The sequence below is a fragment of the Vigna unguiculata genome, chromosome 11, assembly GCF_004118075.2.
Source record: "Vigna unguiculata cultivar IT97K-499-35 chromosome 11, ASM411807v1, whole genome shotgun sequence".
In the NCBI taxonomy this organism is placed as follows: Eukaryota; Viridiplantae; Streptophyta; class Magnoliopsida; order Fabales; family Fabaceae; genus Vigna; species Vigna unguiculata.
In genome coordinates this window covers 39,790,806-39,805,783 of record NC_040289.1, presented here as the reverse complement: position 1 = coordinate 39,805,783, position 14,978 = coordinate 39,790,806, and the positions used below count along the sequence as shown (strand labels likewise).

Sequence of the window (14,978 nt, the reverse complement as noted above, 5' to 3'; positions counted from 1 at the left end):
CATCAGTCACATTCTTTCGTATATAATCATATTTTAATGTAAATTTTCTTAAAAAGTAGTCAAATATTTTAATTAAAAAACTATATTACACAATAATTTCGAATTCAAACAAATGCATATAGAAAAAAAAAGGAAGATTTTAGAGTTTAACATAGAGTTAAATATGTTTTTTTTTAGGATTTAGTGTTGTTTATATTGTTTGACACATTTTTACTTTAATGTTAAGTCAAAAATACGTTTGAAATGTTAATTAAATTTAACAAAATTTAATTAAAATGATTAAATTCACGTATTTTGAAAAAATAAAGGACTAAATTGTTCTAAAATTTTAAAATTAACTAATTTTAAAATTTATTGAAAGTTTTGGACAAAAATTTATTTAACCCTTTAATATATAATATATATTATCGGTGTAGGGTTTTTTACTGTCAATGAATAAAATATTCTTTATATAATTTTTTTGAATAATTATTACATCAAAATTATCATGTATAATAATTTGTAATAATCAAACAATAGCGTGATGATCTTTTTATGTGTTTTATTTATTATTTTATGATTTTATTTCAATTTAAAAACAAGTGTGAAATATCTTTAATGCATTCTAAATTTGATTCACACAAGAACTTTGAAAAAATTATTGTGCTCTGACATTTGCCTTTATTGTTGATAAAACTCTTGAGTACCATAAAAAGCTAATTTATTATTTTGTTTTAAATACATGAGCGGCCAAATAAGACTAAACATATATAAGTTTACAGCTAAGAATGAAAGTTATGATTTCCTTATAAAATAAAAGCACCTTTAATGATAAGATTCCACCTATGATATCTTATCTTATTTTAAACCGAGTCAATTTAAATGATCTCATTATTTTAAATAATAAAAAGATAAGCAATTTATATTTTTATGATGTTTTATTTGTAGCTAATTTTTTGTTTTAATTAAAAAATTTAAAGCGATCATATTTTACGGCATATACAAAGCTTATTTTGAAAAAGAAAAAAGAAAAAACTTTCAATACCATGTATATTTATCTCAATAAAAATAATAGTGTGTCTTTAGAACACGAAGATACATGTTAAGAATTATATTGAAAAGCATTCGATAAAATAATAAATAAGTAAGTAGAAAAGAAATTGCAATTTACGAGTTAATTAAAAAAACTAAAATTGGTTGATGATATATATGGAAAACGAGTTAAATTTATTTATAAAAAAAAAAAACAGTGGTTTAAGTAAAATATTGTCTAACAAAATATATTATTAGTTAAATTTAAGTTTAAAAGTTTATAAATAAAAAATCAATTATTAAAATTTTATTTCATAAAAATATTACTCTTTAAAGTGTTTTCTTTTCCTATTTTAGATTTTTTAAATATTTTTTTTATCTTCTGTAATATTTTAGTTTATCGCGATGGAGCTAAAAAAATATGGTTCCAAATTAATATTTTTATTCTTTAAACCAATAAAAAAATATTAAACCATTCACTCATCATTCACATGCTGTCTAACCTTACATCGTGAGACTATATTGTATAACAAAAGGTTGTGAGCATTTTAAAACACAATCAATCGCTGATTACTTTTCTTATATTTTGTTTTTCACACATTTTATAGTTAAAATTGTCAATAGGTGTAACTCCAAATACTTTTATATATTTCTTTCATGTTTAACTCAATATTTCAAATTAATTTGTAAAATAAAACTTACACCTCATTTATATAACATAAATTATTTCTTTTATTGATCTGTATAGAATCACCAATGACTTAAATATAAACCCATTTACTGATTACATAATTATTATTTTTTACGTTTAAAATCCGTACTACTACAATAATATACTTATTTGTCGTAATAATAGAAAAACATATAATTGAAAATTATCATCACTAAAATAAAATAAAATCATGAGATAGCAACTCCACCGAAAGTGGTTAATATGTAAACTCGTGGGATACACGTTTTCGATTAATTTCATTAATATTTATATTTTATAACACAAACATACAATGTGTACGATGAATTAGTGTTGATATGGGACCACTAAATAATTACACTTTTTCTGACATTGTCATCTTTGCATGTCAAAGAAGAAAAAGATGAATTATTAAAATCTAAAGGTTTAATTATCTCTTAAGTAACTCATAAATAAATTTGAGAATTTTTTTATTGAATTCTCAATAAATTTTCAATAGATTTAATCTTTTAATTGAATTGTCGCCGTTAACTTCTCTGGTTAATCTAGTAACGTAGTCGTTAAGTGATTAATGTGCATACCTCGTCGCCCCAACAATTTTTTTTTTTAATTTATATTAAAAAGTTTTTAAGTTTAAAAAAAAAATAAATTATATATAAAATATATTAAAAAATTATGAAAAATAAATTAGGTATATTTCTATTTCTTTTATAAAGCTTAATATTTATAACATTTAGTGTTAATAAATAAATAAATAAATAAAATAAAATATGGTAAAAAATAAAAATATCTATTAAAATATTTTTTTATTTCATTTTTTATTGTCTTTTTGAGCTTTTCATTTATTGTACTAATTTTTCACTTACACTTTTTTTTCATTTTGAAGGGAAAAAAAATTAGGCACAAATTCACTGTTTTTGTTTTCACTACTCATATTTTTTTCTTATTGTTGAAAAAAAAAAACATTTATCTTGTCTCACTTGATAGTGAAGTATTAGTTTAATAGTTAACATTATTTTTTTATTTATTTCACGAGTCTTCTGTGTATCTTACGAATATAAAAGGAAAAATAATATATTCTATGTATTTTTTCATACCTAGATTTTAAACCATGATATAAAAATCCAATTATTCCATTAGAAAATTATTTCTTAAGGTTTAAAAAGTTAGAGGTGAGAAGTTGATATTAATTACTGTGAACGTGATACAAGAAAACGTTAACTTTTTCAAGTATGAAGAGAATTAAATGAATGAAAAATATGAAAATATAAAACTTATTTAAAATTGAATTATATTAAATACAACTTTATAAAGTTTGGCTCTCTTAAAATTATTGGTCAAAATTTATCAGTATTGATGTGATTATTATCTTGTCATGTCACATTAATAATAACTATTATTATAAATAAAAAATTATAATTGGTCATTAATTAATTATAAACTAATTTAAAAACTAACTCATCTTAATAGCTAAACTATAGATAACTAATATTTAATGACAAATTTCTTTTGGTTGTTAAAAACATGTTAGCTAATTTTAAAAATCAACTATAACTTTTTATTTATAATAATAAATATTTTAATAACGAATAAATATTAATTTTGTAAACTAGTATCTTTGTCTCTCTACCATTCCACCCATCATTCTCTTATGTGAGGTTTTATTATGTCGAAGATGTCTAAACAAGTTAAAATATTTGACTCTTTCCTGACTTTTTCTAACATGTTTAGGAATTGAATTTTTATGCCTAAGTTTCACTAATATAATTATATTTGATTATTATGTTAAATTAAAATTTGTTGTAATTTCTTAATTTTAAAACTCTTAATTTTTAATTCTCACCCATTTGAACTCTTAATTTAGTAATTAAATTAAAATAAATGTCCGGTCTGTGCTACTGTTGATAAAGCATTCTCTTTTTGGCGAATTATTTAAATATCAGACACGTCCTCATCTTATCGTTTTCTTTGTTTTGTGCTGAAATAAAGCCAAACCAAACACAACAATAGCTTTAATGATGTGGAAAATGTTTGGAAATTTTTCTTTATACGGAGTTTTAAGGAAAAATAAAAAAATGAAATTGCTTTTTATAACATTTTTAAATATATTTTTTATAAATTACATTAGACATAAAAATTGTTTAATTTATAATCAAATTAGAACTTTTTAAGTTTTGATCAAGAAAACGAGCCAACGTACACTTCAACTACTTTTGGTTATCAATCATGTAAATAAGTAATAGGTTAAAGGTTAATACCACAATTTCGCGAGTTTAACTTTACTATCCATGAATATTCGATAGATGATTTTACTAATATGATAGTTGTTCGAATATATATTTCTTTTTAAAAAAATAATATTTTAACTTACTTTTTTGACTCACTTTTAATTTACCATTCTCGTTACTCTTAGATCATTTATTTTAATTTTCTAAAATAATATAATATAATAATTTAAGAGCGATAAAAATATGTATTAAAATTGGATAAGAAAAATGATTAAAATATTATTATATTTTTTAAACAGTATATATTCTTGGAATGAATGAATTTTGTTTATTTTTATTATCAAAGAAGTGATTGAGTATCATATTAGAAAGTAGGTCTGTATCAAGAAAAGTTAAAAAACGTAGGTCCCACACGTGCACATTCGTATGGATCACTTGTCCACATTCACAGGACCGAATAAACAATTAGAAGAACTTCTACGTAATCGCGTCTTCGTCGTGACAAATTAATGAATTTACTAAACAAACACCCCTTCATTGTTTTTCGTTACCACGAATGAAAGAAAATCAGACAAAACAAATACTAATAATAAATTCAAAAGCCTAAAATAAAACCAATTTTGGTTGAACGGGAGTCACCGAGTTCAACGTTTCGCCCGTGCGTGAGTTACGATAGAGACCACAACGTTGAACTTTACACGTGCCACTAATATTGGATCACTACTTTTCTGTTTCAGTAATAAATCTTCTTCTCACTCCCACTGTTTCGCGTTTTGAACATTTTCCATAGTTTCGGTGCTGATAGAGCACATCCAATTCAGTCACCATGAACACGCTCCTCCGATCCACTCTGAGGACTAAGGCACGAGTTATTTTTGTTTTTTCTCTTCGTTGTTGGTTTTAATTGAATCTGCTCATGTTTTCGTCTCTTGTTTTACACTATACGTTTTCCCCTATCTAGATTCTGAGTTCCGGTTATGCGAAACTAATTTGTGCTCATGGATTAGATTGATGAAACGTATCTAGTTTATCGGCGTTCTTAGTCTTTGTGTGCAATAGGATTTAGGACGTGTAATCGTGACAAACGCTAAACTACTTTTATAATTTTTGAATATCAATGATGACGGAGATTTGTGAAATTGGACAGGATCCTAGCTTACGAAAATGAAAATTTATTAATATTATAACGTCTGCACTTGTATTTGAACGAAGGCCCGCTTTCGTATAATATTTTAGGTGCCTATTCAATATTCGTCACTCTTGTCAGATTTTCATAATTTAATCGCCTTTCTCTGTTTCTATCTTTAGAATATCATCACGGTTTGAGCTGCTGCCTTGGGGTCGTTTAGAGTAGCTGATTAGATTTATAAAGGCATTTTTGATTTTGTACTTTTTAACGCAAGCAATTTAGTAATTTTCTGATGGTTGTAGTCCTGAATTTTGAAATGTGCTGCCTCATTGTGTTTCTGTATTCATAATGGTATTCTATCATGATGCTAATTTGTTGATTCCATTTTGGTGTAAACGGATTGTCCAAGAGCAGTCTTACTTGTTACTCAGAACTCGTCTTGTGATGTTTGTTTTACTTTCAATTTGCAGAATGCTTCATCTCTAGCATATGCTGCTGTTTCCAGAGGTGTTCAGGAAAATCTTCTTCAGGCTCCCTTGTTGTCTAGATCAAATAGCACGGAGTCTTCCTTGAAAAAGGATGATTCAGCTAATGAAGTGAAAGGTCGTCCAGGGTATGTAGTTCTTTTACGTCAACACTTTTTCATTTTTACCTTTGTATTGATCCTATCGCTGTCTTGCATGTATCGTAATAGGTGTGTGCCTTAGAACTCAATGTGAAAATCATTGCTCTTTATATTAAAATATGATGCTGACGTAGTACTAGTTACCTCTTTTTAGATTTCAAGCTAATAGAATTAAAATAGATGCTTGAAATACCGTTTTATTATCTAGAGGGAGAAGTGAGTGGCTGGGACATCTCTCTGGGTCAATGTTTATGATTATGATACAATCTTGAATATGTTGAATGCATTACCAGATGCATTTCTTTTCTCTTTAGATTATTGTTTTGAGTTATTCGTGGTTATAATAACTGGAGGTTAAAAGTATATTGGTTTGGAGAGTCCATGTGTGGACTCTTTAGCTTTTTCTTAACAAAAAAATGAAAAATTAGTTTGAAGTTAAAATTTTGATAGTCTTATATGGGTACTGTGAGTAAAATTGCTGAAATAGTTCTATTTTCACAGGTTCAAAGGCCATAGTATGCTTGCTCCTTTCACGGCTGGGTGGCAGTCTACTGATTTGCATCCTCTGGTTATAGAAAAGTCAGAGGTGAACTTTTTTGCAAGGTTTCTGTTTTTTTTTTCAGTTACTGCCATGTGATATAATTAGGAAATCACGGTTCCCTCTGTTTTTATTTGAAAGATTTAATGATAACTTTTTTTCAATTATGTTATTTTCCCAATTAATGGATTCAGGGAAGCTATGTGTATGATACTAATGGGAAGAAATATCTTGACGCACTTGCTGGTTTATGGGCCACCGCTTTAGGTATGTTATTACCTTCGCATTTATTTATTTTATTTTTATCTTTTCTGAATAGTATATTTCTTCCGGTTCATGTTCTCATTCCATTTTGAGAGCAGTATTACTATAAACTTAGCTCATTCTTGATATTTTAGCATACTCTAATCAGCTATCCACCACATTATCTCTAAGTTTCTCGGGGATCCATCTCCTTCCCTATATTTGATCTGGACTTTTTAATCTTGACAACAAGTACAAGGGACGAACCATTGTGACTACTTTTGCAGAATGACCTAGATATGAAACTTCAGGGGTTTGGAAGACATATATTTTGAGTTAATTAATTTTAAGAAATGATCTGTTAGAAGTTGTTCTAACTTCCACGATTATAATATTTATTAACTTTGATCTGTTAAATAAATATACAGATACTCACTAAAATTGTGGGGTTATATTCACATTTATAAGTTATAAATAAATGGTGTAAACGTTTTGTTTGCTATATATTTTGGGGCATTGAAGTATTTTATCTGAAATGAAACGTATTTTATTTTCCAGGGGGAAGTGAGTCACGCCTTGTTGATGCTGCTACCGCACAATTAAAGAAGTTGCCATTTTACCATTCCTTTTGGAATCGAACCACCGTACCTTCTCTGGTATTCATTTAGTTCTCTTATAGCAGGATTTAGAGGATAAAATAAAGATTCTGGGTAACAATCTTTGTTGCATTTTTTGAAGTCTCAAAGATATTAGTAATATTTGCTCCCACTGAAAGTTGAAAAAGTGCGTTTGGGACGATTTTTTATATTTGTTCACCACTAATAGGATTGTTTAAATTCAAATGGACTAAAGTGTAGCAAACATTTTCATTTCTAATGGTGGGAAGAGGTAATTTGAGCATGTCTCAAAAGGATGTATTTTCCATTTGGGTGTGGGGGGTTGGGATGAAGCTGTGGTATTTTAACCTGTCTACATATTCAAGGAAATAATGATGAACTACCTTGCTTGTGATGACACAGTTGATACTTGATATTGTTATAGTCAACTTACATTTGATATGTACTTAATATATTATATATATATATATATATATATATATATATAATATTTTCACATACAGGAACTAGCTAAGGAACTCCTAGAAATGTTCACGGCCAAAAAAATGGCAAAAGCTTTTTTTGTTAACAGTGGATCAGAAGCCAATGACACTCAGGTTTGTTAGATTATTATTCCCTTTTCGCAGTCTATTTTCTTTGGAAGTTTTCATTTAATTGTAAAGTAGATGTTTTGAATGTGTCTACTTTTTCTTGCAATTTAAAAGCTTAAAATCATTACTATAGACTACATACAACTCCTGCAACAGGTACCACGAAGAGGGACAATCCGATCAATCAAGCACCTAAAATATTTGAAGATAAAATGAAATATTTTCTCAATGACAATGTGGTTTTTTAGATAAATATTAGATCGATCTTTATGCAGAATTTAATAGAAAAAGAAGGCAAATGTTGTACATGTCTTGTAAAGATATTGTTGAAGTATATAGTTTATGCAGAACATATTAGATATATTTCAACTTTGCATGTATTATTTCAGGTGAAACTTGTATGGTATTATAACAATGCGCTTGGAAGGCCAAATAAGAAGAAGTTCATAGCTCGTGCTAAATCGTACTCATGACATCTCAAACAATGCTGTCTTCTTTGTATTGCTGAAAGTATGCATAATATTTTGTGTATTCTTGTTTTTGTCAGGTATCACGGTTCAACATTGATAGCAGCCAGTCTTTCCGGGTATGAACTCAAAAGACTATTTTTTGTGTAAATTACAGAGTATGTAGTATACAGTTTTATGTTATTCCTATTAAATAAATCTTTATTCAATTTATCAACAACACTGTATTCAGTCTTCCGGCCCTTCATCAGAAATTTGATTTGCCAGCACCTTTTGTATTGCATACTGACTGTCCACACTACTGGCGGTATCATCTTCCAGGTTGCCATTTGGATGGGCAAGTTTCTAGTAATATTTTAGACATTTATTTTAAGGTACAATAATATATATTATGCGTGCTTATGAACATTTCAGGTGAGACAGAGGAAGAATTTTCAACCAGATTGGCCAACAATTTAGAGCAGCTGATTCTGAAAGAGGGACCAGATACAGTAATACGTTCATATGCAGGAAAAATGATTTCTACTACTGGAACATTGATTTCTTTACTGACCTAAATGTTTATTTTTTTACTATCACAGATTGCGGCATTTATTGCTGAACCTGTAATGGGGGCAGGAGGTGTAATACCTCCACCAGCAACTTATTTTGAGAAGGTATGTTGTCCTTATATTTGCTTCATATGCTCTACATCAACCGGATGGATGCCCAGTAATGCATCTTGCACTAATACTACATTTCATCTGTATTCCCTGTCCCAATAGAAGGGTATATGATGTATTAATTATAATTAAGCATACTCCCACCATCCTCGTAATCTTAATTTATGGGAGAATAATACCAGGTCTATTGGCTTTCCAAAACTACCGGCTGATAGGTTCACCTTTATTATGAAGTACTTTTTATAGTGTAATGATTGCTAAATTAAGTTTTATAAACATAAGAAAATTATTAGTAAAATAATTCTAGCGCTAGAACTGTAATTCTAAATTAACTTAATTAAATTTCAAGTTTCTCATAAATTTGAGTATTTTTAGTTGAGTCTTCTGTTGAATATTCAAAAATTTATATTTTTCAATTGAGTCCCTATTGTTTATTTTTTTCATCAACCGATGATTAACTTTTATTTTGCCTCATCACTTTGTTTACTTGTTTCCACTTGTTATAAAAAATGAGGTTTTGTTGTTAATACAAAAAGATATCGCGGTTAATATAAAACGATAACTTTTATTACTTTCATTGAAAATGTGTTGGATAACACGGTAGGCGATGATATGGAAGCCATAAGGGATCATGATGAACTCATCATCCAACACTTTAGTGAAAAGAATAAAAGTTACTTGTCGTTTTATATTAATTACAATATCATTTTATATTAACCACAAAAATTTCAAGTGCTTAGTAGAACCAAAAAATTTAAGACTCAATTGAAAATATCCAGATTTATTATGAGGGACTTAAAAACTTAATGAAATCTTTTAAATTTTAGTGTCAGAACTTGTATATTTTTTAAATATTCTGTCAATTTAATAATACACTTTCTTTCAATGATTTTCCTTGTCTAGAGTCCAAATGTATAATGACATTGGAAAATAATGGAGTCGAGTAAAAAAACACCATATGATTATTTGGATATTCTGTGATGGAGCAAAGAAAAGTTTTCATTCTATTCAGGGAAATAATTGAAATGGTGAGATTCTTGATAAATAATAAAATTGTTATCCCAACTCTCGATTTGGAAAAGAAAAATAGAGGTAAATACAATGAGAAGGAATACATTTTTATCATGTTGTATTCCATTCCATCTTAATCTTTTCCTTGATCACTTGTGTGTGTCCTTTTTTTTTGTTGCCTAGTTGAATGATTTAAGTTGTGCATATGATTTCTTTTGGAGTCTATATTAGAATATCCAATAGTAAATAGAATAAAATGATGTTTATATTTTTATGTTGAAGCAACAGAAAAAAAAAAAAATAATGTGCACATTCCTTGAATTGGCGAGGAAGAAAAGGAAGAGTGCTGAGCGGGACAGAGTATGTTTAGTTTAAATGAGAAAAAGTGTTGGGTCTCCTTGCTTGTTTACATGAGGAGGGTAGGCAAAATAAATATTTTACTATTATATTCTTATAGCTGCTAAATAAAACAATCAAGGTTGGTTACTCGAATTAAGATCTTTTAGAAATTTGTTATTTATCTACTGATAATTACATACTCAAATTAAGATATTCTTTTTGCACATGACGTTAATTGATGTTGTTTTCGCACTTCCTCCTTGTCCAAAACCAATAGAATGTAATAACATTAATTCCTATGCAGGTCCAAGCTGTTGTCAAGAAGTATGACATTCTTTTTATTGCCGATGAGGTACTTACGTAATTCTTTATATACTGTTTATTTAGGGTATTCTGTTGTGCAGTTTTCCATTTTAATTGCTATCTTATATGTCTCTTTTAAAGGTAATCTGTGCCTTTGGAAGGCTTGGGACAATGTTTGGATGTGACAAGTACAACATTAAGCCGGACCTTGTATCCCTGGCTAAGGTAAACATGAAACAGCTCTCAGTACAGATTGTCTTTCTAATATTTTAGAAGTTTGTACAATGTTTCTCATTTTTCTGCTTGACTTCTAGGCATTGTCTTCTTCATATTTGCCAATTGGAGCTGTGCTTGTAAGTCCAGAAGTTTCAGAAGTTATATACGCACAAAGTAACAAACTTGGTATGGTGGTTCATTCATTAATCAGAATTATCACTAAATCTTCAGGCTTAGTATTCTGACACGTTTGCTTATTTTAGGTTCATTTTCTCATGGGTTTACTTATTCTGGACACCCCGTAACCTGTGCTGTTGCAATTGAAGCTCTCAAAATCTACAAGTGTGTTCTTTTGTTTCTTGTTTTTAAAAAGTGCTATGAAGGTTTTTATATATCATGGTATAAAGTAATGCTTCGTCAATGGAGTATGATCATATTTTACATCTTCCTTGTAGGGAAAGAAATATTGTTGACCAGGTGAACAAGATCTCCCAAAGGTTCCAAGATGGCATAAGAGCTTTTTCTGACAGTCCCATCATTGGAGAGGTGTACATTATTTGCTAGGAAACTTTAAGCTTGTGGTTGATAGAATGTATTATCACAAACATTACATTATGGTATCTGCAGATACGGGGAGTTGGCTTGATTCTGGGCACCGAGTTCACAGACAACAAATCACCTAATGATCCGTTTCCTCCTGAATGGGGTAGGTTCAAATCAATACTCATTTTTCATCTATCCCTATTTGAAACGTACTTGATTCAACGTGTCTATTTATCCTTTTCTGGTGATCTAATCTGTAATAATATAGTAAAAGACTGTTCTTTAATACACTTGAGCAATCTACACAAGACATGTTTAAAATACGTTATTAGATCATATGATGAATTGGATAGACTATATCTTGGCGACTTTATTTTTATTGTAGATTATTAACTGTGGTATAGTACATATGAGTAAAACGAGCATGCTGTTTTATGTGCATCTGAGCATATTTTTTGGTTGTGACTACAGGTGTAGGTGCCTATTTTGGAGCTCAATGTGAGAAGCATGGGATGTTAGTTCGTGTAGCGGGAGATAGCATCATGATGTCTCCACCATATATTATTTCTCCTGAAGAAGTTGAAACGGTAACTTCACAAATAACCTTTCCATCTTTTTTTGCCATTCATCAAATTATGGAGGACTTCATTCAATTTTCATTTATTTATTTTTTTTGGAAGTTTTATATGCTTTTCAATGTTTTGCCTCAGTTAATCAGTACTTATGGGAAAGCTTTGAAAGACACGGAAAAGAAGGTGCAAGAGCTCAAGTCTCAGCGCAAGTAGCTTAGCAAGATGATGGTATAATAAATTCTGCTGGGCCCACCTTCAGGTTAAAAGGAATTAAATTCTGTATTTTAACTTAATTAAACTTTGTTCCAACCTTTTCTTTTTTGTAAATGTAAGTAAATCGATTTCCTAGTTGCTTCCTATCTTATTTTCCAGCTATTTGCTTATAATAATGCTCGTCACACGCTTCCACATTGAACCGAGTATGGACCCTCGTCTCATTAATGAGTTGGAAGCATCAATAATTTTAAGAGTAGAAAATTTAGTTATAAGCCAAATGGCAATTAGGCCATTGAAATTGTACGAAGGGAAGAGATGTGCGCACGTTTGTTTGTGAAAAGCAATAGCAACACATCGATACGAAGGGTGTTTTGTGCGTTTACCATTAAAAATAAGTTATAGTGATCTACAGTAACTAACAGGGCACATATAAAAGCGCGAACCAGAAGTCGCGTTAGAGTTTAATTTTCTTGGCTTTTTTATCCTCCTTAATACCAAGAATGAACCCTGCTTGAATTTGAGTGCATGTGCGATTCTGTGTTGTGAATTGTTGGATATTGTGATCGTTGAGATTTTATGGAGGTTTTGAACTTTTATTGGGCGTCTATGTTACGATTGGTGGACGGGGAAGGACTTGAGAGGGGCTTGTAAAAATATATGGCGTTCAAATTAAGCTAAATTTATACTTAGTTTTAGAAGTTGGTTTGTAATAAGTTTACGTTGCTTTTGTTTAACATGGTTTTAACTTTATGTATAATTAAAAGGTTTAAGATTATTAACTAGTATTTAATTGTAATTTTACTTCTAAAAATGATATAAAGAAGAAAAAGACAGGATAAAATTTATATAAAGTATTATTTGAACTATTTACTATTTTTTAATGTCAATCATGTAAACATTGAATTTCACTCGTCTATGCAATTAACTTAAGTTAAAGAAATGAGTTTAAATAAATATTAATAAATTAAATTTTCTGTTTTATAAAGGAGAATTTATACAAGACTGTCTTAATGGGTGTTTGGTTCTGATATCAAATTGATTTTCTAATGGATAATCGGTATGTGTTTGGTTTCCAAAATCAATTAGAAAGTAAAAAAATTACGTTGAATGAGAAGCAACTAATTCTTGCTTCTACGTTTGAGAATTGATTCAGCTGCAATCAATTCTCCAACGCTGAACCAAACACACCCTTAAACGTGAATGAGTGTAATCATGGCTTGTGAACTTTCATTTTATATATTTTGAAATATCTAAAAATTTATGCAAATAATATTATCGCTATCATATTTACGAATTTAATTTAAGTCTTTAAAAAATAAATTAGTATTTGTGTTGTTATTTATAATTTTTGTTTAAAAAGTCCTTACACTTGCTCTTGTTCTCTATCCTGGAGAGTGAAAATAATAGTATAGGTCAATAGATGGCAAAGAGAAGATGGTGACTCTAAATATATGCATCAATCCAAGTTTTGCAATTTAAGTATTATCCTCAAACACAAGGTGTACCTTATAACACTTTCAATTGTGGCAATAAAGTAGCTTTTCGTTGGCGCGGCATCTATCAATTTAAACTTGTACGTTAAATCTAATTTTTATCGAAATTTTGGTCCATAAGAAACGTAAAATCAAGCACGCTAATGTCTATCTGCACTCTGCGTATTATTAACAAGTACATCTTAAACTCCTGCTAAGTCTGCAATATACAAAAAATTACATCACTTACCACCACATAATATCATCGCTTTTCACGCTGAAAATAACCAAACTACGGCAGAAAATTGTAAAGGTTTAACCATTCCAAATGTTCTATTAAATATATTTTGTATTTTGCTGATAAAAAAAAAAAAAAAGACTCGGCACAAAATAAATACGAATTAATGAACAAAACACGAAAGAAAAGGAAATGCAACCAAACTAAATAGACAAGTATATATATCATTCGCAAGGAAAACCGGTCCCCTAAAAGTAAAACCAATTCCACCACACTATGAACTAGGGAAAAGCAGAGACACGATTTAAAATTTGTTTGGATACCAGGTACAATAATAATAACCTTTGAGAGTGTTTTATATTGAAAATTTAGTTACACTTCTTACTCATATCTAAACACAATCTCAAGAAGGTTCATTTTTTATTGTTTTTGTTAGCTTGTCTTCTGGCACGCCTCTCCCGGGAGCTAGGGGATGGCCTATAAACTCCATCTTCATATTCAGATTCCTCCAAATCTCTAAATGATTTCTGTTTGAATTAACATTGCAAATGAAATAAAAAAGAAATAATAATTTGAAACGGTGTTGATAGAGAAAAAGGTAAAAGAAAGAAACGAAGTACCTCTCTGAGCTCAGCAAAGCTGACTGCATAGAAGGTCACAGCTGCAGCCGCAACAACTCCGACAATAGGAAGAGCTATTTGAAACCCATCCATGACTTTATTTTTTCTGAACAGTGTTGTTACTTTTATTTGAGTGATTCTGAATAAAGGGTATATGAGGAAGAAGATGATGATGATGAGATAAGATATTGGATTTGGATTTGCTTCCACTCTACAGTCCCACTTTTACAGTGTTTTTACAAACCCGTCTCTTCACCGTTAAGTCCGTCAAGTGACAACTGGCAACCTGTTATTTTTTGTTAACAGAATCAATTATAAATTATTATTATTACTAAAAACACATTATTCAAATATTCTACCACATTTTTATTAAAAAAATTTATTTTATCTAAATATTAATTTTCTCAAAATATTTGTTTAAACACTCACCCTTTTTCATAATTTCGTCTAAGAATTCGGCTTATGGAAATCAGATTTCTCAATATATCGTTTTCTTTTTCTTTATCTCAATTTTTTGTTATCTTTTTATATTTTTTAAGTTTAAATATTGGATAATGATATTATGATTTTTATTTTTTATTTTCTAACATAATTTAGTGTGATTATTGATTAATATTTTTCTTTTTAAATTAATGACTTACATTAAA

The 14,978-nt window shown here is 29.1% G+C and overlaps 2 protein-coding genes across 2 annotated transcripts; one reads left to right on the top strand and one right to left on the bottom strand.

Annotated features, from left to right (window-relative positions):
* Positions 1-4,541: 4,541 nt before the first annotated feature.
* Positions 4,542-12,195, top strand: LOC114170004 (gamma aminobutyrate transaminase 3, chloroplastic). The gene is made up of 19 exons (XM_028055458.1): positions 4,542-4,792; positions 5,530-5,672; positions 6,186-6,270; positions 6,417-6,489; positions 7,024-7,121; positions 7,586-7,678; positions 8,062-8,135; positions 8,220-8,258; positions 8,372-8,460; positions 8,554-8,630; positions 8,721-8,795; positions 10,456-10,503; positions 10,596-10,679; positions 10,769-10,856; positions 10,934-11,012; positions 11,126-11,216; positions 11,298-11,376; positions 11,685-11,800; positions 11,924-12,195. The coding sequence occupies exons 1-19, from the start codon at positions 4,757-4,759 to the stop codon at positions 11,996-11,998; spliced, it is 1,542 nt and encodes a 513-aa protein (XP_027911259.1). The 5' UTR covers positions 4,542-4,756; the 3' UTR covers positions 11,999-12,195.
* Positions 12,196-13,915: 1,720 nt separating this feature from the next.
* On the bottom strand, positions 13,916-14,536 carry LOC114170477. Its single transcript, XM_028055964.1, has 2 exons — positions 14,332-14,536; positions 13,916-14,238 (listed from the first exon to the last, which is right to left on the bottom strand). The coding sequence occupies exons 1-2, from the start codon at positions 14,422-14,424 to the stop codon at positions 14,125-14,127; spliced, it is 207 nt and encodes a 68-aa protein (XP_027911765.1). The 5' UTR covers positions 14,425-14,536; the 3' UTR covers positions 13,916-14,124.
* Between the last annotated feature and the right edge of the window lie 442 nt (positions 14,537-14,978).

Coding starts and splice junctions, on each gene's coding strand:
- LOC114170004 (XM_028055458.1), top strand. CDS start 4,757: ATGAACACGCTCCTCCGATCCACTCTGAGGACTAAG. Junction 8,136..8,219: donor TTCATAGCTCGTGCTAAATC/GTACTCATGACA, acceptor TGTTTTTGTCAG/GTATCACGGTTCAACATTGA. Junction 11,377..11,684: donor TCCGTTTCCTCCTGAATGGG/GTAGGTTCAAAT, acceptor TTGTGACTACAG/GTGTAGGTGCCTATTTTGGA.
- LOC114170477 (XM_028055964.1), bottom strand. CDS start 14,424: ATGGATGGGTTTCAAATAGCTCTTCCTATTGTCGGAGTTGTTGCGGCT. Junction 14,239..14,331: donor GCTTTGCTGAGCTCAGAGAG/GTACTTCGTTTC, acceptor TAATTCAAACAG/AAATCATTTAGAGATTTGGA.